At 38.0% G+C, this 25,402-nt stretch overlaps 2 protein-coding genes and 1 long non-coding RNA gene across 14 annotated transcripts in view; 1 reads left to right on the top strand and 2 right to left on the bottom strand.

Moving 5' to 3' along the window:
- The window catches only part of MSH3 (mutS homolog 3), a 187,786-nt gene extending 166,742 nt beyond the window's left edge, over window positions 1–21,044 (bottom strand). For 2 of the 5 annotated variants that reach the window (XM_027039130.2, XM_027039153.2), the window contains exons 1-6: window positions 20,284–20,490; window positions 18,488–18,608; window positions 7,131–7,351; window positions 3,405–3,620; window positions 1,652–1,768; window positions 866–983 (exon numbers count right to left, since the gene is read on the bottom strand). In XM_027039130.2, coding sequence (XP_026894931.1) covers window positions 866–983; window positions 1,652–1,768; window positions 3,405–3,620; window positions 7,131–7,351; window positions 18,488–18,608; window positions 20,284–20,490 — 1,000 coding nt within the window. Of the gene's footprint in view, window positions 1–865; window positions 984–1,651; window positions 1,769–3,404; window positions 3,621–7,130; window positions 7,352–18,487; window positions 18,609–20,283; window positions 20,570–20,945 lie in introns of those variants that run through there. The other 3 variants (XM_053224371.1, XM_053224369.1, XM_027039141.2) reach the window with 3 other exon arrangements.
- Window positions 20,679–25,402, top strand: part of DHFR (dihydrofolate reductase) — a 23,631-nt gene continuing 18,907 nt past the window's right edge. For 7 of the 8 annotated variants that reach the window (XR_001429811.3, XR_003413906.2, XM_027039219.2 and 4 more), the window contains exons 1-3: window positions 20,679–20,814; window positions 21,139–21,188; window positions 23,236–23,341. Coding sequence is in view for 6 of the 8 variants with exons in the window: in XM_027039219.2 (XP_026895020.1) it covers window positions 20,729–20,814; window positions 21,139–21,188; window positions 23,236–23,341 (242 nt within the window). In the remaining 2 variants the exon portion in view is untranslated. Of the gene's footprint in view, window positions 20,815–20,896; window positions 20,954–21,138; window positions 21,189–23,235; window positions 23,342–25,402 lie in introns of those variants that run through there. The other variant, XM_053224432.1, reaches the window with a different exon arrangement.
- The window catches only part of LOC128316030 (uncharacterized), a 27,100-nt gene continuing 24,402 nt past the window's right edge, over window positions 22,705–25,402 (bottom strand). Inside the window, exon 3 of the long non-coding RNA XR_008299393.1 lies at window positions 22,705–24,659. This is a non-coding gene — a long non-coding RNA (uncharacterized LOC128316030). The remainder of the gene's footprint in view (window positions 24,660–25,402) is intronic.

Genomic DNA, 25,402 nt, shown 5'->3' with positions numbered 1-25,402 from the left:
ATCTTATTGGAACAAAATGGTCTTGCTGATTTGGGTAGAAGCAGGTTTCTAAATAAGTTGGTTTGTATTAAATTATGAAAGAAATGTTTTCACACTGTATCTTTTAAGACCTTATCTCTACATTTTTTTGAGACCTGACCCCATCCCACAGTAAACATTTTTTTTTCCACAGTAAACATTTTAAAATGCATCTTTGTCCCATTTCATATATAGTTACTGGGTTTTTAAAAAATAGAATTTTATGATTGTGCTATTAGAATCATTTTGCTTCAAGTAATTTACTAAATTAATGAATGACTATAAAATTGGGGGGCAATCACTGTGCACACCGAGCATTCTCACAAAGTGAGAAAGGTTCACCCGCAACCTATTTTTTAAAATAATAAAATTCTTATGAAGCTAACAATTAATGAGGATGGCCTACTATTACCTTTCATAAGCAATTAACTGTGTGTTAACTTCGTAGTTTTCTTTTCACATTCTGAAGTTAACAAGCTGTTTTTTAGGTCTTGTCTTAGGGAGGATCTCGAGGGGCCTACAGGCCCTAAGCACCTAACTACCACCCATACAGTGTAGGGAAGATGCAATTCAAATCAGTTGCTAACTTGCTATCATCTTTCATCAGGCTCTCTTTTTTTGCTCTTAAAGTATGACAAACTCCCCTTTTACTACGGCATTTGAAAATGCTTGTTTCCAGCCATTCCCAATCCCTCCCTCTTCAGTAGTGCACTAATCAAAGGTCAAAGTAACTAGATTACCTTATCTCACCAAAAAGGTACCCATTCAAGGAACAGTTAAGTAAAAATGTTATTTAAACAAAGTCATCATAATATTTAAGAGAAAAGTTACTATTTGAAAAGGATATCTTCTCCAATAAGTGTAGATTTTGTATAAAGAGCAGTCAATTTCCGGGAAAAAAGTGAACTTTTGTTATCCCCAATGGCCTTTAATGCCGCAGTTTCAGTCTGCTTCACGACTCCCACCTTCAACAAAAATAAGAAATACTGAATACCAAATCTGATGGAAATTTCTTTTAAAGAAACACACTTCAAGACTTAAAAGTTTAATTCTGAAACATTTAAAAATAAACACCTTAGTCCACAATGTCCAGATGTCGGGCTTAAGAAGTAAACACTACAAGGAGCTTTCAAGTGAACCACTAAGAAACACTCTACCACAGACATATATATATATATATATATATATATATATATATATATATACACACACACACACACACACATTTTTTTTTTAATTTATTTTAGAGGCCCCTGGGTGGCTCAATGGTTAAGTGCCCAATTACTGATTTCAGCTCAGGTCATGATCCCACAATTCGGGAGACTGAGCCCCACATCAAGTTCCACACTAACAACACAGAGCCTGCTTGGGATTCTCTCTCTCCCTCTCTCCCTGATCTTTCCCTACTCATGCTCTCTCTCTATCTCACAAAATAAATTAGTAAACTTAAAAAAAAATTACCTTAAAAATCTAATAAGCTAAAAACTCACAAAGATATAATGCTAATAATTGTGACACACTTTTGTTTCCCAAATGCCAAATTCCCATTATAATACCATCTTATGAAACATGCTTTCACTCTCTGGAAGGGAATCCAATCACCCTGTTCCCTCAAGTCAAAGCCAAGGCTGACCTTATATCCCTTGGCCACGAGGCGGCGTACATGAACAAACAGTCTGTGAGTAGGTATGCTTGCTGTCATAAAGTTGTGATCTAAATGGCAATAAATATTGAGCTCCCGGGCTGCAACCTAAAAAATTAAAAAAGAGAGTGTCAATAAATGTCTATTTCAAGAATCCCCACGTGGTGTTCACTCACTTTGCTAAAAATCCATCAAGGTATACACTTAGGATTTGTGCACTTCTTCTCTACATGAATGGCCTATCAATACAAAATTTTAAAGACAGTCCCCATACAGAAGCCTATAGTTTAATCTATTTTTTGGCAGCTCCCATGACCTAACCTCAGAGCCAACATCTGTAATATCAATGTCGTGGAAAAATATGCCATGTCTTCTATGCTGATTAGATCTAACAAAACCTTAAAGTGCTGAGCCTCCCCTAAAAGCCTGCACAATGATATTCAATGCAGAACAAAACACTATAATAGAGTAAGAATTTGCTACATAGCACATGCAACGAACTGAAAATTAGGAGATACTATAAAACATAAATTCTGAAGCTACGCAGACAGTGGGCATCTTTGAGGAAGTGAGAAGAGAAACCCCTGGTATGGTTAGTTAATCAGATGCATAAATGAGAGGAGTGCAGAATCAGGCAGCACCACCTAACTCCCCGCTTTCTACTGGAGAACACCACGGCTCAGACACTGTCCACTGGAGCCATGGAATGCTCATCCCAACATTCTCATTCCCTGCCCCACCCAAGGCTAGAAAACACCAGCCTTTACTGGGTGGTAAGACTAAATCTACTACTCAACCTGGAGAGAAGGGGAGAAAACAGCATTTTCTTTCACCCTTTACCTACACAATGACAACTACATATCTGTTTGTGTCCCCAGAAAACCTGCTATTTCAAACTTTTACTTCATGACACCAAACACATGATGCTACCTGAACTAAAGAACATCACTTTTGTGCCACAATAGGATTTTAAAAGCTGGAAGAAAAAAGTTGGCAAAGTCTGTACTTCCTATCACACAAGATAGATGTTAGATGTGCCACCTCATCACTCTCTGAGGACATATGATGCATGATGCCAGAGACTTAAAAGTGTGGAAGGATCACAATCACGCATGACTCCAACAGGACATCACCAGCAATGCTTTCCCTAAGCCTGCCCACTAAATACTCAAATTCACTTCTGATGTTCGTTAACTTCGGCCTATATCAAATACCTCAAAATCAAACACAAAATCAACTCAGACTAGCATAACAAGATGATGGACATACAAAGACATTGTAACACTTCAAACACCTTCTGTGGATGGCTGGCTGTTAATGTGCTCTTCCGCTGACATGGAACTATGTTCCTGGCTATCAAAATTTATAAATTAAGAGTAAATGGGTCATCTCAAAATTTCTTCTGCTTGAGTCTTCATCAGGAAACGTAAACACTCACACGATTATGGTTCATTCACTAAGTGATTCATCCAATCACCGTGCAACGGATGAAAGGTACTGGGTGAGCACCATGGAGAACAGACACGACATTCCAAAAGGGGTTCCTCACTTCCTCCCCTAAAAGCCTAGCATCCACCAAGTTTGCCCCTGTTTATTTATAGTTTCTACTTTAAATGATAGCATTTTTCAAGGGCAACTGATCACGTTAGCTCTCTCATAAGGTCAGAAATGGAAACAAAAATATTGCAAAATACTTAAGGCTGGATAAGGAAAACATGGAACAGTATTTGCAAAAATAACTCACCTCTGCATCTTCCCCAAAGAATCTATACTTGTATCCACATTCCACACACAAAATTGCATCCTTCTGCTGCTGCTTCAATTCAATGTACTGTAATTCTAAAGGTGTGTAGATGCTTTTGGTCCGTTTGTTAGATGGTTTAGGATCAGAAGTTGTCTGTAAACTGTCATTACCCTTTTGTGAAGATCCAGAAGGACTGAGATCGAAAAGTGTCTTGTCCTGGCAACCAAAAAGATTTTTATAGTTTACAAAGTATTAACCATAGTAATAGTTTTCAGAAAGAGAGAGAATGCAAATTCAGCACAAACCTAATAATTAGTTTATCTAAGTGAAAGTTTGTAGGAGGCACATAGTATATGCAGATAAACATTTTTGCAAGTTTGAAATTTTTCAGAGTAAAAGACTTTTAAAAAATGAGCCAAACTAAACTCTGTACAACTATTTAAGGAAATTTTAAAAACCTACATATTTTAAAGAGTTATATACCTCTTTTTAAGTTTTATTTCATTAAATCTACTGTAATTAACATTCTTCTTTTCCTTATTTATTCCCAGATGCATAAGGCACAAAAAGTGAGCAGACATGAATATCTGTCTCTCAACAATAAGTAAAACCACTTTCAATAAGCATATGCTATCTGTTATAGCTGCACTTAATGCTTCAAATTTCCAAGCACAGTCTGAAAGTATATTCCATTAATCTTGATTCCAAGAAAGAAGCACAATTTTTTTGGTAAAGAAATATGACACAGAGCTTTTGGAAAATACAAAACACAAAGTCACAATTCAACATTAGTATTCCTGCTATCCTTACCTTCATGTGTGAAAACCATAATTCCAGTTTAGAGCTTAAGGCAAATTCCTTTTTATGGGATTTATTTATATAAAAGGTAAAATGACACAAATTTGTAGCATAAATCTGCCTTCTAACTAACTGTCACTGTATCACTGCTATCATCTGAAAATTTTATCAGCTACACTTGGAATTAAAAATATAGCCTAGGGGCACCTCACCCAGGTGCTCAGTTGGTTAAGCATCTGACTCTTGATTTCAGCTCAGGTCACGATCTCACAGTTTCTGAGTTTGAGCCCGGGTGGGGCTCGGCACTGTTAGCAGCAGACTGTTTGGGATTCTCTCTCTCTCCCTCTCTCTCTGCCTCCCCCATGCATTCTCTATAAATAAATATATATTTATATTTATATATATTTGTGTGTATATATATATACACACAAATATATATAAATATATATATAAATATATATAAATATATATATAAATAAATATATATGTAATATATATATATACATATATATATATGTATGTATGTATTGAAAACAGAGTGATCAGCAGGGGAAGAGAAGAGAAAAAGAGAAATGTCCTATATGGCGCAGCAAGGGGACTCTGGTCAAAGAGGAAGTCCAGGAACATGTACTCTACAGTTGCTAACTGTTTAAAAAATTCATCTTAGCTGCAAGAGCAGGTAGAGATGTAATTTGTCTGAGTAGTGTAGCCAAGCAAATCTCCAAAGATCAGCAATGAGATGGTGAGGTATGGTGAAGTGTGGGGAGTTGTGGCAACAGAAAAGTGGGTCAATGTATCAGATGAGAGAATGTCATCTGCTTTTAATTTTGATGGATTTTCTATTTCGTTTCCATATCTTTTATGTAAAATCCAGGAATACTACATATTGTAAAACTTAAAACTTTAAGAAAATATATCTCCTATAGAAAAAAAGTTCTTTATACTTTATTCATATATGGAATGAAGAGTAGGCATGCAGAAAGAAACTTTTATCCATATAGTATACCAACAAGTCTATCTGGATACTTGAGTATCAAGCAAGTTGTTTTTCATCATTTGGGTGGAAAAACTTATGATACACTATACTCTTTTTTATATTCTCAGGGACAGCATTCTGAACTCAATTTAACTTTGTCTTGACAATACAGGATGATCAGCACAATAAAATGGGAATTTTAAAACCTACCAAGACTTACGAGGCAGATGATCCCCACACTAATGGTTGTAGACCCTGGGCATTTAACTTCAATTGGTAGCTTTTTACCATTCATGTGTGTCCTTCCATAACACCAAACAGTCAGGTATCTCCTGTAATGATGTCCATGTACTACTTCTAGGTGTCCCTTCTAACTGGTGACTTCTAATGTGCAGTGAATCAGAAACAACAAGCTGGTTGTTTTATGTATAACTAGTTAACAAGCTCTCATGAAGCCCTAGGATAAATTCTCCAATTAATAAAATGAGATTTAATAGACAAACTTTTTGATATCTATACTTTATGACCACTACACTCAGGTGAACTGCTTCTAAGTATTAAAAGAAAGTGTAAATTAAAGAAACAAACCCACAAAAACAAAACACCCTTTTTTTTTTTTCCTGATGACCTAAGATAAGTCAATGGATCTCAGCTTAGTTGAAGGAGGAACTCATAAATCTGGACTTGGTGGGAAGAAGTATAAACTTCTTAATAATATATACAAAATCGTGTTGGTGTATTTTTCTGAGTAAAGAATCCATAGCTTTCAATCCATAACTTTTCAAAAATCCATAGTTTTTCATTTAAATGACTCAAAAAAATAAAAGGAAGTATTTCTCTAATTCACTGGCTCTCAACCATTGCTACACATTAAAACGAAAGTTTTAGGGGCGTCTGGGTGGTTCAGTTGGTCAAGCGTCCAGCTTCAATTCAGGTCATGATCTCACAGTTCATGAGTTCCAGCCCTGCATCAGGCTCTGTGCTGACAGCTCAAAGCCTGGATCCTGCTTTGGATTCTGTGTCTCCCTCTCTCTGCTCTTCCCCCACTCATGCTCTGTCTCTCTCTCCTTCAAAAATAAAAATAAAAACTTTGAAAAAAATAAAATAAAATAAAATGAAAACTTTAAACAACATGCAAAGTCAGTTCTTAGTGAAGACCAATATGATTCTGAAGAAAAGTCTTTATCTGTTTTTAAAGTCCTCCAGGTGATTCTAATTTAAAGCTGGGCTGAGAAGCACTGTTCTGAATTGGAGATATTAGTGATGGAGCAAAAGTTAAATTCCTAATTTGGCAACGATGAAAAAAACATTAATGTATCATATAACAGTGGAAGTAAAGATCTATATATATTTAGTTTGCCTTTGAATTTATATCACCAAGCTTTCAACTAAAAACCACAGAAACAATATATGTTGCCTGTGATTTTCCAGGCTAATGATGGTAACTCTAAGGACTATAAAACACTGTGCTAGTATTTATTATCAAGAATCTCCCCAAGTCAGGGGCTCATAATCCAGGCTGTACATCAGAATCACCTGGTTTTTATTACACTTTAATACAAACCAATTCATCCCTCATTAATACAAAGTAAATCAGAATCTCTAGGGACTGAAAAAATTAACTAAAATGCAAAAGCAGCCTCAGCTAATTCAGGTGATTATCCAAGTTTGGGAACAACTGCCTTGTGTGAACTCAGAGAACCTAATGGCACCTCAGAACCTACTGGGGCACCTGGGTGGCTGAGTCATTTAAGCAGCTGACTCTTGGTTTTGGCTCAGGTCATGATCTCAGGGCTCGTGAGTTGGAGCCCCGCATCAGCCTCTGCAATGACAGTGCTTGGGAATCTCTCGCTCAAGATAAACATACAAACTTAAAAGAAAAGAAATTAATTAAAAAAAAAAAAAAGAACCTATTGATCTGAGTAATCGGTATTCATCTATATAACACATACCTTTTGACTAACTTGAGATTTGGAATCTTCAGAAGAAACTGCATTCTTTGCACGGAGACGACTAATATCATCAAAATCAGTACATTTTGGCAGAACTGCGTATCTCTCCTGAGGAGGCTGTGTCTGGACTCTATTTTGAGGAAGGGCAGAATCGCAGCAGAATTCTTTCAATTTTTCCAGAGACTTTAAAACAGTCTTCATCCTCAGACATTTCTTTGGCTCTTAGTTAGCAAATTAGAAGAAAATATAACAATAGTATTTTGTTCTCATATATCAATTCATAACCAGTGTAAGATTTTTGAGGGAGCTTCTCATTAAAGCAATAAAACTAACTACAACATGATAAGGAAATAAAGAAACGTTTAGATCCAGGGTAAAGATAGCATGCTGAAACATACATATAATTTCCCTTGGCCATGAAACTCCATTACAAACTACAGCAGGGTTTTGCCTTTTTTTTTTTTAAATATATGAGCAGATAAGGACAGAGAGAAAAGGAGAGGTGACAGGTACAAATAAAATATCTGAAGCTAGAAGGAAAAATGAATAAACAATAACCAATTTAGCACACCTGAAAGCTAAATCCAAAACCAGTAGTGAAGAAAACTAAGAACCAATACCATTTATAACACGAAAAAATTAAAAGGCTCAGGAATCGGGGCAGCAGAATATGTAATAAAGGGAGGTTCTAAAATAAAGAAGACTGGCTCAAAGCAAGTTGATCCTAAACCCCTACCCTACTCCAAGCTCAAGGGCAGCTGTGCTTCCTCCACCTGGCAGAAGACTGAAAGTTCCTCTGGAGAAGGTAAAACAGGCACAGCAAAGATGGAGTACTGAGTCCAAGCCAGAGGAATAATGGGAAGATGGGTTTACTGTAAGCTAAGACCCCAGCCTCTTCTTCATTAGCTCTCATAACATAGGCAGCCAGAGCTCCCCACTCCAGGCCAAGAGCAGGGAAGACTGGTCTGTCAGAACTGATCATCTTAATGGGAAAGACCTAGAGATACCAACACCAGGGGGTTCACCAAGGAAGGCAGATCACCACCCTTTCCCAACACACCTGCTATCCCACCTGCACAGCTTTGCTCATGCTACTCTTTCTCCCTGGAATGCCCTGACCCCAATTTCTATGTGTCAAAATCATACTCATTCTTCAAGATCCCTCTCAAAACTACTTTTTCCATGAAACTCTTTGGTAACTCCCCTAGCTTAAAATCATCTTTTGTCCATGTCCCTGTAAGAAGATCACATTTTGCCATAGCATTTACCACAATCTGCCACCTGGCAGTTACTCATAGGCAAGCAACCCATAAAAAAGAAGGAAAACTATCATTTACTGTCTACTATCTACCATATGCCAGAATACATTATTTTTCCTACTACTAAATATGATGAAAAAGGGATTGCGTATCATCTCTTACCTTTCCTATTAAAGCAAAAACACTCTGAGGGCAAACTTGTGTTTTGCCTATTCCTAAGAGTTTAAAACTTTTCATATTTATATTTAATTATACATATACATATATTTTATATTTATATTTAAAGCTCTCTTCAGATGTATATTTTACCTTGTCTCCTGCTAATCTTGTAACTAGGATAATGTACACTTGAATCTTTCAAATTATTCTCCCCTTTTCAAAATGTATACATGAATCAGGGGCCAAGATGGCAGAGTAACATGGAAGTTTGTTTTGTGTCTCTCATCCCTGAAATGCAGCTAGATCAACACCAAACCATCTTGCACACCTAGAAAACTGATGTGAGGATTAACACAACAATGTGCACAACTTGAACTAGAGAACTCAGCAGGTACTAAGTGTGAAGAGGTGAACTGGGGGAGAGAGAAACCATGGAGGGGAGGGAGCTGTTTTTGCTTGCAGAGAGAGGATGGAGACAGGAAGAGTACGAGTAAAGCACCCCTCCCCGAAAGCAGCTGGAGAGAAAGTAGAAGAGTGGAAACAGCTGCAAGGGAATGAACAAGAAAGGGAGAAAGGAGAAAGGAGAAAGGAGAAAGGAGAAAGGAGAAAGGAGAAAGGAGAGGGTTTAAATACCATTAAGATTCTATAAACAGGGGGAGCACAGAGTCTAAAACTCTGCAGCTCAATACCTGGCAGAGCTCTGGTGGTAAGGGCAAAATCCCCAGGAGCAGACAGTGAGGTCCAAGGGGTCCTCGGGCCACATGGCGAAAGGCAGCTCCCCTGCTGGGAGGACATTTGGTAAGCTGTGGGGCCTCCCCACATACAAAGGTCTCATCAGACCCCAGAGAACAGCCATGTTTGCTGGTGTCGGAACAAAGAAGTTAAGGATAAAGCCTGGTGCCAGATGTGTGTTGTGATTTACCATAATCCCTGAAACGCTGCTGCTACACAATCGTGCAAACTTTTTCTGGGACAGGCTGGCACCCCACCACAGTCTCTGGGCATTGGCAGCAGCGCGGTCTCTGGAACATTCCTGGGGGCAGGTTGGCAACAGGCCATTGCTCTGCGAGACCCTCCCCCAGAGGGTCTGAGCAGGTCAAAGCTGCAGGGCCCTCAGAAGTGCTGGATTTGGAAATACAGCCCCATCTGAGATAAAACTTGGGAGGGAGGTGCCACCTGGAAGTCACCTGGCTTGGTCACCGACAGTGTAGAAGTGGGGAGTGGATGGAAGCTGGAGACAAAGGAGGGGTGCTTGATTGCCAGTGGGCGAGAGCACAGAGTTCTGATAATAGAGGCTGGTTAGCTGGGTGACACCATTTTCACTCCTCCAGCTCCTGGGTATACACGCCTATAAGCACCACAACGATCCACCCCAGTAAACTAAGCAACACCACCTAGTGGAGAATGGAGGTGTTACACCAACTGGGCCAACCACACTCTAGAGGAACACCACCAGTCTCTATGCCTGCTTAGTTTATGGACTATAAAGTGCTTCATAGTTTGACTTCTAGGGGAAACTGGATGTAATTTCCATCTTATTTCATTCTGTTTCCTGGTCCATCTACTCAAATTTTTTTCTTTTTCTTTTCTGGTTCTTAAATACAGAAAGAAAAAGTTTATATTTTCTGTTATTATAAAAAGTATTTTTAATTCTTTTTTACTATTTTTTTTACTTTCTTGTAAGTTTTTTAAATTCTATTTTACTTTCATTTTATTCTATTTTACTGTGTTCATTTTTTTTAATCGTCAAACGTTTTCCCTTATCCCCTCTTTTTTCCTTTTCTTTTCTCTCCCTTTTTTCACTACTCCATCAAGCTTCTTTCACAACCAGAACAAAAACACACCTAGGATCTAGTACCATTTATTTGATTCTTTTGTGTTGTTCCTAATTTTTTAATTTTTATGTTTTTTTATTTTATTAATTCTTTTTCCTCCTCCAAAACGATGAAACGAAGGAACTGACCCCAAAATAAGGAACAGGAAGAAGTGACAGTCAGGGACTTAACAAAGACACAGCAAGCAAGAAATCTAAACAAGAATTTAGAATTCTTATTATATAGAATTTATATATTTAATTTAATTTAATAAGTTTAATTTAATAATTAAATTAAATTTAATAATTTAATAAATTTAATTTAATAATTAAATAAATTTAATAATTTATTAGTAAAATAAATTTAATAAAATTTAATAAGAATTTATAATTCTTATTATCATGATAATAAGAATACTAGCTGGGGTTGAAAAAAGCATAGAATCCCTTAATGTGTTGATAAAAGAAGTAAAAGCTAGTCAGGACGAAATTAAAAATGCTATAACTGAAATGCAATCTCAAATGGATGCCACAGCGGTAAGGACTGATGAAGCAGAGCAGCGAATCACCAATATAGGGACAAACTTATGGAGAATAATGAAGCAGAAAAAAGAGGGAAACTAAGGCAAAAGAGCACAACTTAAGAATTAGAGAAATCAGTGGTTCATTAAAAAGGAATAACTTCAGAATCACAGGAGTCCCAGAAGATGAAAAGAGAGGAAAAAGGGGTAGAAAGTTTATATGAACAAATCATAGCAGAAAACTTTCCTAACCTGGGCAAAGACACAGACCTCAAAATCCAGGAAGCATGGAGAACTCCCATTAGATTCAATAAAAACCAACCATCAACAAGCCATATGATAGTCAAATTCACAAAATGCTCAGGCAAGGAAAGAATCATGAAAGCAGCAAGGGAAAAACAGATCTTAACCTCCAAGGAAAGACAGATCAGGTTTGCAGCAGACCTATCCAAAGAAACTTGGCAGGCCAGAAAGGAGTGGCAGGATATATTCAATGTGCTGAACTGGAAAAATATGCAGCCAAGAATTCTTTATCCAGCAAGGCTGTCATTTAAAACAGAAGGAGAGAGAAAAAGTTTCCCAGACAAAAACTAAAGGAGTTTGTGGCCATTAAAACAGCCCTGTGAGAAATTTTAGAGCAGAAAATATGAAAAAAACAAACAAACAAACAAACAAGAAAGACCAAAAGCAACAAAGACTAGAAAGGACCAGAGAACACCACCAGAAACTCCAACTCTACAGGCAACATAATGGCAATAAATTCATAACTTTCAGTACTCACTCTAAACATCAATAGACTAAATGCTCCAATCAAATGATAGAGGGTAACAGAATGGATAAGAAAATAAGATTAATCTATGAGCTGTTTACAAGAGACCCATTTTAGACCTAAAGACACCTTCAGATTGAAAGTAAGGGGATGGAGAACCATCTATCATGCTAATGGTCGACAAAAGAAAACTGGAGTAGCCATATATCTAGATTTTAAAATAAAGACTGTAACAAGAGATGAAGAAGGGCATTACATCATAATTATGGGGTCTATCCACCAAGATATAACAACTGTAAACATTTATGCTCCAAATGTGAAAGCACCCAAATATATAAATCAATTAATCACAAATATAAAGAAACTCACTGAAACTAATACTATAATAGTAGGGGACTTCAACACCCCACTTACAGCAATGGACAGATCATCTAAACAGAAAATCAACAAGGAAACAATGGCTTTGAATGACACACTGGACCAGATGGACTTAATAGGTATATTCAGAACATTTCAACCTAAAGCAGCAGAATACACATTCTTCTCAAGTGCACATGGAACACTCTCCAGAATAGATCACATACTGGGACACAAATCAGACCTCAACAAGTATAAAAAGATTGAGATCATACTGTGCATATTTTCAGACCACAACACTATGAAACTCAAAATCAACCCCAAGAAAAAATTTGGAAAGACAATCAATACTTGGGAGACAAAAGCACATCCTATTAAAGAATGAACAGCAGAAATCAATGCTATTGAAACAACAACAACAAAAAACAGTACAATAGATCAATGAAGCCAGGAGCTGGTTCTTTGAAAGAATTAACAAAATTGATAAACCTAGCCAGTTTGATCAAAAAGAAAAAAAAAAAAGGACCTAAATAAACAGAAGCAAGAATGAAAGAGATCACAACCAACACTGCAGAAATACAAATAAGAGAATATTATGAGCAATTATATGCCAATAAATTGGGCAATTTGGAAGAAATGGACAAGTTCCCAAAAACATTTAAACTACCAAAACTGAAACAAGAATAGAAAATTTGAACAGATCCATAACCAGTAAAGATATCGAATCAGTAATCAAAAATCCCCCAAAAAACAAAAGTCCAGAACCAGAAGCCTTTCCAAGGAAATTCTACCAAACGTTTAAAGAAGAGTTAACACCTATTTTTTGAAGCTGTTCCAAAAAATAGAAATGGAAGGAAAACTTTCAACTCTTTCTATGAAGCCAGCATTACCTTGATTCCAAAACCAAATACCCCACTAAAAAGGAGAACTACAGACCAATTTCCCTGATGAACATGGATGCAAAAATCCTCAACAACTAGCCAACCGGATCCAACAATACATTAAAATAATTATTCACCATGGCCAAGTGGGATTTATACCTGGGATGCAGGGCTGGTTCAATAACCACAAAACAATCAATGTGATACATCACATCAATAAAAGAAAGGACAAGAACCACATGATTCTCTCAATAGATGCAGAGAAAGCTTTTGACAAAACACAGTATCATTTCTTGATAAAAAGCCTCGAGAAAGCAGGGATAGAAGGATCATACCTCAAGATCATAAAACTCATATAGAAAAGACTCATCGCTAATATCATCTTCAATGGGGAAAAACTGAGAGCTTTCCCCCTAAGGTCAGAAACACAACAGGGATGTCCACTCTCACCACTGTTATTCAACCTAGTATTAGAAGTCCTAGCCTCAGCAATCAGACAACACAAATGAATAAAGGCATCCAAGTCAGCAAGGAGGAAGTCACTCTTCACAGACATGATACTCTATATGGGAAACCCAAAAGATTCCATGAAAAAACTTCTAGAACTTATCCATTAATTCATCAAAGTCGCAGGATATAAAATCAATGCACAGAAATCAGTTGCATTCCTACACACCAATAATGAAGCAATGGAAAGAGAAATCAAGAAATCGATCCCATTTACAACTGTACCAAAAACCATAAAATACCTAGAAATAAATCTAACCAAAGAGGTGAAAAATCTATACACTGAAAACTAGAGAAAGCTTATGAAAGAAATTAAAGAAGACCAAAATAAATGGAAAAATATTCTATGTTCCTGGATTGGAAGAAAAAAATATTGTTAAAATGTAGATACAGCTCAAAGAAATCTACATATTCAATGCAATTTCTATCAAAATAACACCAGCATTCTTCAGAGGTGGAACAAACAATCCTAAAATTTGTATGGAAGCAGACAAGACCCCAAATAGCCAAAGCAACCCTGAAAAAGAAAACCAAAGCTGGAGGTATCACAATCCCAGATTTCAAGCTGTATTACAAAGCTGTAATCATCAAGACAGTATCGTACTGGCACAAAAACAGACACTCAGATCAATGGAACAGGATAGAGAACCCAGAAATGGACCCACAAACGTATGGCCAACTAATCTTTGACAAAGCAAGAAAGAATATCCAACGGAATAAAGACAGTCTCTTCAGCAAGAGGTGCTGGGAAAACTGGACAGCAACATGCAGAAGAATGAACCTGGACCACTTTCTTACACCATGCACAAAAATAAACTCAAAATGGATGAAAGACCTAAATGTAAGACAAGAAGCCATCAAAATCCTAGAGGAGAAAGCAGGCAAAAGACCATTTAACCTTGGCCATAGCAACTTCTTAGTCAAGAGGTCTCTGGAGTCAAGGGAAACAAAAGCAAAAATGAATGAATGGGACTTCATCAAGATAAAAAGCTTCTGCACAGCAAAGGAAACAGCAAAACTAAAAGGCAACCAACAGAATGGGAGAAGATATTTGCAAATGACATATCAGATAAAGGGTTAGCATCCAAAATCTATAAAGAACTTACCAAACTCAATGCCCCCAAAAAATAATAATTCAGTGAAGAAATGGGCAAAAGACATGAATAGACACTTCTCCAAAAGAAGACTCCAGATGGCCGACACATCTCTCATCATCAGGGAAATACAAATCAAAATCACAATGAGATGCCACCTCACACCTATCAGAATGGCTAAAATTTTTTTTAAACATTTATTTATTATTAAGAGACAGAGAGAGACAGAGCATGAGCAGGGAGGGGCAGAGAGAGGAGGAGACACAGAATCTGAAAGATGCTCCAGGCTCTGAGCTGTCAGCACAGAGCCCGACGCGGGGCTTGAACTCACAAACCGAGAGATCATGACCTGAGCTGAAGTCGGACGTTTAACCGACTGAGCCACCCAGGTGCCCCCAGAATGGCTAAAATTAACAACTCAGGCAACAACAGACGGATCTCTTTTGCACTGCTGGTGAGAATGCAATATGGTGCAGCTGCTCTGGAAAACAGTATGGAGGTCCCTCAAAAAACTAAAAATACAACTACCTAGGACCCAGCAGTCGCACTACTAGGTATTTATCCAAGGGATACAGGTGTGCTGTTTCAAAGGGGCACATGCACTCCAATGTTTATAGCAGTGCTATCAACAATAATTGAAGTATGGAAAGAGCCCAAATGTCCACCAACAGATGAATGGATAACAAAGATGTGGTGTATGTATACACACACACACACACACACACACACATATATATGCAGTATTACTCAACAATCAAAAAAGAATGAAATCTTGCCATTTGCAACTATGTGGATGGAACTAAAGGGTATTATGTTAAGCCAAATTAGTCACAGAAAGACAAATATCGTGACTTCACTCATATGAGGAATTTAAGATATAAACAGATGAACATAAGGGAAGGAAAGCAAAAATAATATAAAAACAAGGAGGGCAACAAAACATCCAAAACTTTTAAATACAGAGAACAAACTGAGGGTTGCTGGAGGAGTGAGGCAGAAGGATGGGCTAAACGGGTAAAGGGCATTAAAGAAGACACTTGTTGGGATGGGCACTGCATGTTATACGTAGGGGATGAATCAATGGAATCTACTCCTGAAATTATTGCACTATGTGTTAACTAACTTGGATGTAAATAAATACATAAATAGAAAAATAAAATGTATACATGAATCACTCTATACTATGAGTGTGTATATTATACAAGGCCTTCCCTTCTACAGATGTAATATAACTTTCCCAGGATGGGGGCGGGTTACAAGTCTTTGGATTGTATTCATAAAAGTGTGAATTTATTTGTATAGCATTAAGATAACAGATATTTGTATTTATCAAAATGCTTCTGAGATAGAGTTCTATGTTTATGTAATTCATATAAGAATATTAATAACAGAAAATGTCAAGTCTGAATTTTGAGCAATGTAGAAGATTTTATTTATCAAAAATGGCCAAACATATATATCCCATCCCATTTGCTCTTCCTACAATGTGATGCTGATGTTCCTGTACTGAGAGACAGGATCTATATGTTCTCTCCCATTGAACGAAGACAGATCTTTGTAACTAACTCAACCAACACAGTAAGGCAGATGCAACACTATGTAAATTCTGGAGCTAGATCTTAAAATCAATACAGCTTCTGTCTGACTCTCCGGGTGGTCATCCTTGGAGACTCAAGCTATGAGAAAACTCAAACTAGCTTACATACTAGTGGTGTATTAGATATGGCCAGTTGATATTGGCTTACTTACTAGAGGCAACTGTTAAATCTTTAAGAATTTTGTGAACCAGTTGTCAAACACAGCCATTATTACAAATTAGATTATATAAACTTACAATTAAATAAATTATATTAAAAACAAAGATAATAAATACTCAAACCTCATCATCTTATAAAAGTGTTACTATCCTTCACTATTACCTATGTTCTAAAGGTTATTAATGTCTGTCGTCTCCCGGTAGTAGAAATACTATACAATAATGTGCTACTGCTACCGAGCACTCCTTTCTAACTCTAGAAAATCAAACTTTAAGAACTACTCTAAATCTTCTCTTCCAAAATTTAAAAGCAATTCTTAAAAAGATCAAACAAATCCACGAAGAATTTAACTGCTTGCAAGAACAATATCCAACGTTCGTTAAAGAAACACAAAACCTAACATGTAATTAACAGAGAGTCCAAAGTATCTGTGATCAAAACAATTTCTAGACATGAAAAAAGAAGGAAATAACAGTCAAGGGTTACAGACCCAAAAATGACAGAGATGACAGAATTACCATATAGAGACATGATATTATAAATATATTCCACATAATCAAAAAAGAAAAAAAACAAGAACAAAATAAATTAAAAAAAATAAAGAACAAAAGGGAAGTTTTGTTTCTTTGAATTTGTTTTGTGGGTTTTTTTGGGTTTTTTTGTTTTTGTTTTTGTTGGGGTTTTTTTTTTTTGGTAACAGCTCTACTGAGATATAATTCACACAGACAAACAGGAGTGTTTTTTAAAAGAAGTAGAAATTCTAAGGGTGAAAAGTATAATATCTGAAACAAACATTTCACTGAACGAGATTTATGGCAAATTAGACACCACAGAAGATTACTGAATTTGAAAACACAGCAGGAGAACTGATCGAAAATGAAGCACAAGGTCTAATAAGACTGGAAACCAAATGGAAGAGCTTGACTGGTAGGTGTTCCTTTCCTTTTTTCCCGAGCGCCATTTTTAACAAGTAGCAAAGGTCTTATTTCAAAACATCGTAAGTCAACTGCCTTACTGACAACAGAAAGGGTATTATCAGATTTATCTTTCTCTTTAAGCATAACTTCCCATCTCTATAGTTATTTCATACTAAGGCTTTCATGCTGACCCCAAATCCAAATTTTACCTTCTGAGGAAGGATAGATACCTTTATGCTGACCCACTAAAATGAGACTTTTTCGGCTTTTCCTTTGTCTCATTCTCTACCTCATTTTGAGGGATAATAAAGAAAGAAGCATTTTCTGTCATCTCATAACAAGCTCTCTGAGGCCAAAAACTAAAGAAACATTGCTCAGCCATCTATAAATCCAACACCACCCCCAGAAGTACACGAGCTCAAGAATGGTGGTTTTATCCAAAGACTTTTAGCATACAGAAAGAACACTGCCATGCTAAAAAAGCACAGGGTAGATTTACATGTCTTTGACATTGAAAACTGTTTGAAGTGTTAAGTGGAAAATGATAGCTGTAAATTAGTACATACAGTATAATACAATTTATAAAATACAGTTGACCCTTAAACAACATAGTTTGAACTACACAGGTCCACTTACTGGGGATTTTTTTCAATAAATAACAGTACACTACTGTAAATATATTTTCTTCTATGATTTTCTTAATAACATTTTGTTTCCTCTGGCTTACTTTGGTCTAAAAATACAGCATATAATATACATAACATACAAAATATGTGTTACAATAAGGCCTCACTAAAAGGGAGTGACTATAGTGTCCTTTCATGGTCTACCTTGTACATTTCTATGTTTGAAATTTTTATAAAACTTTTAAAATCAGGACAGAGGCGCCTGGGTGGCTTAGTCAATTAAGCATCCAACTCTTGATTTCAGCTCAGGTCATGATCTCATGGTCGTGGGATCAAGTCCCACATCAGGCTCTGCGCTGGGCATGGAGCCTGCTTGGGATTCTCTCTCGCTCACTCTCTTTCTCTCAAAATAAATAAACATTTTTAAAAATCAGGACAAAAAATTAGGTAGGAGAAATAAAAGAGAAAATGGGAAGAACCACAGCAAATTCCAGAATTCCAGCTTTACCCCCACTCCCCCAACCTCCTACTCACACCACCACATATGGAGGGGCCACACTACTCAAGCGCAATGGAGATTTTTTTTCCACAAAGGGAAAAAATGGCACAACTCTCCAATAACCTCCTCTGCTCTTTGGAGAATACAGTGTCAGTGTCATGACTCCTGAGAATGAAGACTCCTTGCCCCAAGACTCACCAACATTCCCAGACATTACTGAATCACTTCCTCCTTCCTTTTCTTGGACTTTCTTTGCTTTCTTTTGAACAGGCCCATCATTCTCCAGTGGTCTCTTTTTACTTCTGCCGATTTCCACAACCTATATTGGAAAGTGATGTGTTATGTCTAATCTCAAAACTTGATGTATGCAAAATAATTTAAACCTTACTTCTGAATGACAAGGTCTTTGCCTTCCATTCTTCACAGAATAAAATACTTCCAGCTCTAGAAAGAACTGTGGGTGAACTGTCTTTCCCATCATGAAAGACAATGTGAAGACTGGCAGGTCATGAACCTCAGCACCTCAAGCCCTGCTACAATTAATTAGAACTAAGACTGATAGCTTTATGTACTCAGTCAGCCTTCACCTATCACAGATTATAAAACCTGAATCATCCTACTTACCTATGTTAAATAAAATACCTTTTAAAAAAATATCAATTTAGGAAAGGTGAAATTAAGTAGATAATAAAAGAACACTATCATTTTCGAATTGTGAATTGTAATGTAACCGTTTCATATACAAACTTGGTTTATGTTCACCACCAAAAATACCGTAAGATTATGACCTATGTGCTGGTAGGAAACCTGTCAAAAATTAAGATCTTCACCAAATAACCTCTAAATGTTAGGTATAAAATAAAATCTTGGTGTATTCATGAAAACGTAGACTATCATCAAAAATCAAAGACAGGAAAGGAGCAATCACTCTCTGGAAGAAATATAAATGAAAGGAAGACTTTGAAGTAGCTGTCACCCCATCCATATTAAAACTCGGAGGGTGTGGGCACCGGGGTGGCTCAGTAGGCGCACCGGAGGGGCTCAGGTTATGATCTCATGGGTTTGTGAGTTTGACGAGCACTGGCAGTGCAGAGCCCACTTAGGATTCTGTCTCCCTCTGTCTCTGCCCCTTTCCCAATTGCTTTCATTCTCTCTCTCAAAATAAATAAAACAACCAAACGAAACAAACTTGGAAGGTGGCTTAAAGCCAGTCTGCAATCCCTTTCCATATTCTCAGTTTAAAAATACTGTACCAGGGAGACCCAGTGAGGGGCTCACTGAGGTTTTCCCTGGTGGCAGTGTCCCTGGTAAGAACAAAACAAACTTAACTTACTCAGTTGAAAGGTGGCAAGCAACAGAAAGGAACCAATGACTAACCATTCACATCTGCACCACCTTAAGGAACTTAACCCAAATTGTCTATCAAACTTTACAATCTTACCTATAAGAAGTATAGTCACTGAGGAACTGCACAATATGCCTGCCTTTATACCCCAGTCACTTGAGAATATTAGCACCAATGTTGCACCCTTAAAAACTAGAGATTCAGTGGCAATTTTCTTCCAGTCACCTAACCAAGTACATATAAACAAGGTAAATAAAGCTCCTCTTCAACTTTCAATCCAGATTTTTTTTTAAAAAAAGGAGGCAGAATGGAGGTTAAAAGATGTATCCTTGCCCACAGGCCACTACCCTCATCAGAATGGAAGTCAGGAGCCCTCTGTTCCTCTCTCAGGTCTGCCATTAAGAACTTGTGTGATCTTGGCCTCGAGTCTATTACTCCAAGTGGAAAGTGCAATCTTTGAACTACATTTTTAAAGGAGACCAGCCTTCTCCCTTTTGAGCCCCGCCCCTATCTCATCGGGCCGGCTCATCTCGTCGATTCTCGCGTACTGCTCCCATCTCCTCCTGCTCCACCCACAAGCACCGTCCCCGCCCATCTAGTCCCGCCCCATCTACCCCGCTGGCCCCGCCCCGTCCTGGACCGAACCCACCACGTGTGGCGGCAACTGAGGCGGGAGAGTGGACGCTAGGGGCGCTGCGGAATCAGAATCAGGGCCGGCCTTCGGGACTGCACCCGTGGGGGACGTAGTGGATTTCAGGTTTCCCGTAGACTGGAAGAATCTGCTCAAAACCTCTTGCCTTGCAGGAGCTGGGCCGGCGGCAGCGGCGCGACTAGAGGCAGGCTTCCGACCCGACATCGCAGGGCACAGATTGACGCCACTGGGGCAGGGCCCAGGCGGGAGCGCGAGCACGCCACCGCAGCTCCCCTAGTCTGCGTGCGCGAGCACGTCACGACCCTGCCGTGCGCCGGGGCAGGGGGCGGGGTCTCGGCTGCACAAATAGGACCGAAGGGGCGGGATGGCTGCAATTTCGCGCCAAGCTCGGCCGGGATTTCCGGGATCGTGAGCAAGCGGTGTGGTGTTCACAGCGGCTGTCATGGTTCGTCCGCTAAACTGTATCGTCGCTGTGTCCCAGAACATGGGCATCGGCAAGAACGGGGACCTGCCCTGGCCGCCGCTGAGGTACCTACGGGCCCGGAGCTGGATTGGGTGTTGGGGGACGGGGAGAACTGGCGCGGTTTGCTTTTGATCGCGGCACCAGGGCGGGGCCTAACAGACACTCTCGGTTGGGAGGATGGGATCGGACTTTTCACCTGAGCAGGCAGGACCTGGGCCAGGGCTTCCTTCCGCCATCTGGAGCGGGCCGGCCAAGTTCTCGATTTCCGTCCTGCTCCTGTTGCCCGGCGAAGACTTTTCCCCACCCCCCCAGTGCAGCGTCTGTCGGGAGGGTTACGGCTTGAGCCTACCAGGTAATGTTCTGAGTAACCCTGTTTGTCTAATTTATAGGAATGAATTCAAGTATTTCCAAAGGATGACCACAACCTCATCCGTAGAAGGTAATGTGGGATTTTTAAGTGATTGAGGTTTGGGAAACATCTTGCTTGAGTAAGCTTATTAGTGCAAATTTTACTTAAATAAAAAGTTTTCCGTGTTAATCTGGGACCTTTTGTCTTACCAGTGATTTATACGCAGTTCCCAAGGTTTGTCACGTTTTTTAAAAAAAAGTTCTTTGAAATTTTATGTGGGCATGCGTAAATTGAGGTACTGGGCAGAATTAGCAGCTAGGTACAGGCTTTAGGGAAAGAGCAGGGAAGGAGACCAGAGGAGGCCTTTGGCACAGCTGCTAAAAGCGATGGTAGGGCCTGGAAGGCAGTGAAGAAGATAAAAGTAAAAAAACAACAACAAAAAGAAACAGTTCCATGAACTCGATGTGGAGATCAGAAAGGTGAAGGTGATGTGATGGGTGATGCAGGAAGGAATCAAGGATGAACTCTCAGATCTTCAGTTTGAGAGTCTGGGTGACATGGAGAATAAAGAAGTGGAGAAGAGTGTGCAGGTGTAATGATAATTTTGAGGTTTAAGGAATTTGTGGGATCTCCAGGATAATTTCAGGTACAGCAAAGTGGGTGAATTGAGCCACTGGAGAGGACAACCATGGAAGAGAATATAGTGGTGAGATGCCCGTTGAAAGCCTAAGAGATACGTATTTGGTCATAGGAGAAGAAATAGTAGAGTAAAAGACAAACAGTCAATCGGAAAGCAGATGCAGCATAACTTTAACTGGACAGGTACAAGGTCCTTGGATCTTGCACTTAGGTCACCAGTAGAGACAAGATAGCAGGAGCTTGAAGCTAAAGAATTGACATGAACCACTCTAGAATCCAGTGTATGATCTAATAATAGGAAAAGCATCCAACGCCTGGCCTATTCACTTGCTTTCAGTAAACACAGTGTTTCTTTGATGAGTGGATGAAAGGATACCAAGGTTGACTTGGCTTTTTGCTCTTTTTTCTTTTTCTTTCTTTTTTTTAAATTTTTTTCCAATGTCTTCTATGCTCTTCACTCATTATCTCCACCTTTGTTGTTAGGCCAAGTCTGTACCATTTCTCATCAGAATTCCTCACCTTTTGGCTCTGTTATTTTTGATCACTGATATCTCCTTATTAACACTTAAAGCTCTGTCCTTGAAAATGCAGTGCATATTCTACAGGGGGCACCATGAATTATTGGGGTTTTAATTCTTAGAGGAAAAAAATTTGTCTCCACATTTGGAGGTGATAATTTGGTTATGAGTAATGATGTAAAATACAGAAAAATGCATAGTATACTTGTATTTTGTAAATGTTAGTATTTTTGTTTAAAGGAATTCAAACTAATGATGATTCTTTAAAACAGACACATGCACTTCTTTTGATAGCCTGCCAGAACATACCCAGAGTTATAGAAATGTGTGTATTCCTTTGATCCAGATATCTGACTCCCAAGATTTTTCTTCCACATAATTATATGAAAAATGGAAGTTAGGTGTATAAAGTTTCTATAGAAGCATTTTACTTAAAAAATAGAGGCACAATTGAAAGCACTTTGGCTTTTTAATTGAGTGGAATCCTAAACAGCTATCTTTAAAAGTATGGCTACTAATATAAATACAAAGTATACAAATAAATAATACTATTACATCAAATAGTTAAACGGTACTTACTAGATGTTCTAAATCCTCAATCCCCACAATAACCCTAGAACTAGGAACTACTGTTATCTCCATTAACATAAGGCATAGAAGATTCGTGACTTGCCTAGTAGATGACTGAATACATTCAGTTTCAGCACTTTGCCCCAGAATCATGGCTCTTCACTATTATACATAATTGCAATTGATTAAAACTAAATATTGGATATAAATCAGATAACACCAAAGAGAAAAATAGTATATTTAGGAAGTGGGTGATAAATGTCAATTTTGTAAGCCTGTTTTAAGTTTTAATTTTTAAAGCAGATCCACTAGGTGTCACTGTGACAGTCCTATCTCTGCACATATAAATGAATATATGAAAATATAAATGTATACTCCCAGAATATACTTATTTTTATGTGATTTTCTAGGTAAACAGAATTTGGTGATTATGGGTAGAAAGACATGGTTCTCTATTCCGGAGAAGAATCGACCTTTAAAGGACAGAATTAATATAGTTCTCAGTAGAGACCTCAAGTAAGTATTATCACAAATTCACCACAAGAAAATCATGTCCCATTTCTTATGGTAGAGGTCTGTGTATGACAAAACAAAATTGTATAAATATAGCACTATTGATCACGCTGCTTAATGTCATAAAGGTGATTACAGAAAATGAATAAGCAGTTATTTATGCCACATGACAATAATTTCACTCTGCTACTTAAGTGATTGATTTCACCACTCTGAAAAGTTACATTAAATCTCACTAGGGTAACAGCTTTGCCAGTTTCCTTGAACTGTTACTCAATAGCCTCAATTATCATGTATACAATATAGTTAATAACTTTTTTCTAGTTTCACATATGTTTTGGGGTTTACCAAGATTAAGTGGTTTATCCCCTCTCCATACCCTGCCCTGGATACAGTAAGATAGAAATTTTAGGATGGGCTAAAAATCAGTCATAACCTTGTGCCCGATTATTCCTAGTTTACCACAACACCCAAATAATATTTTGTACTTGTATTCTTTATGCAATGTCTACAGGTGAAAAAAATGAAAGTATTGGAATTGACCTAGGGATCCTGAAGAAAGAGAAGTGTCTCCAGTTAGCTTCTGCTAGGAATTTTCCTGTCCTCCAATCTAACATTGGAGTAGATAGTTCCTGATGCCTGGAAATGCCCTGGGGACTTTATTACAAGGAATTGGCCTACACATTTGTGGTGCTGGCTAGGCAAGTCCAAAACTCTGTAGGGCACACCATCAGAAAGGGCATGCTGGAACTCTTCAGCAGGGTCTGAAACTGCTATCTGCAGGTGAAATCTTTTCTTCAGGGAAGCTGGAGGAGCTGCTCTTAAGGCCTTTCAACTGATTCAATCCTGCCTACCCAGATTGAAGTCGATTTATCAACTTTAATCACTTCTACAAAATACCTTTACAGTAATACTTAGATTAGTGTCTCAATAACCAAGGACTATAGCCCAGCCAAGTGAACACATCAAAGACCATCACACTATGAGCGGGAAAAAAACATTATACAACTGTAGGCCAACGGGGTTCAGGCTTATATAGATTTTTTTCCCAAATCCCTTCTAGAATGGCACAGGTAAAAACATGAAAGAAAGTATACCAGAATATTTGCATTGATGGCCTTGGATGATGAGGAATAAGTTGATGTGCATCTTGCCATCTGCCTCAGTCTTTATACTGTTCTCTTTATTCTGGTTGCTAGGATATTCTGATTATCTTTTTTACTTGGTAGAATCCAAATTCACAGACTGTATAGCCATTCCCAGAGACTCTTTAATAACATCTTCTTGAATACTACTCAAGTTTATTTATGGCTAGCTTGAGCTACAACAGATATAAACAAATCTCAGTGGGGGGGGATATTCAATTGAGCCAGCAAATCTCCACAAATGATGAAATTTCTTCTTTATGACCCCCCCCCCCCACTGCTGTGCATGTAATTGGGTTTGGTTGTTTCTTATATAACATTTGTTGCTATATTTCACTTGTTTTTTTTAAGACAGAAAATTTCAGAGTTTTTATTATCAGTTATTCCGAGGAAATAAACATACCAGTTCGGAAAACATTTTAGAGTTTATTTTTTGTGCTTCCTTCTGCTTCCCTACTTGGGGGTCAGTTACACACATAACCTGGGCACCTGCTGTATGCCATACAGTGCTAGATTCTGAATTAAAGGGGAGAGATTTACCCATGTAATCGCTATTGCTCAGGCAAGCTTTTAGAAATACTCAGTTTTTCACCACCACCCTCCAATGTAAGAAGTTGAATCCTCAAGGATAAATTGAATGGTATATAACTTATAGCTCAATAAAGTAATTTTTTAAGGCTTTGGAACCAAAAATTAAATAAATTTTACCACAGTGCTATAGCTTTGACAGCATCTTTAGTAAATCCAAAATTTCCTTCATGATATAAGATGTTGTAAATTGTCTTCAACTCATGAAAGCTATTTGACATCTCATAGTATAATAATTTTTTACGGTCTGTCATATTCTCCACAGTGATTAAAGCTTTCTCTCTTCTGTCCTCACTATTCACACACTTGGTACAGCAAAGAGTTATCAACC

The sequence above is a fragment of the Acinonyx jubatus genome, chromosome A1 (assembly GCF_027475565.1).
Source record: "Acinonyx jubatus isolate Ajub_Pintada_27869175 chromosome A1, VMU_Ajub_asm_v1.0, whole genome shotgun sequence".
Classification (NCBI taxonomy): Eukaryota; Metazoa; Chordata; class Mammalia; order Carnivora; family Felidae; genus Acinonyx; species Acinonyx jubatus.
This window is presented reverse-complemented; position numbering and strand designations above follow the sequence as displayed.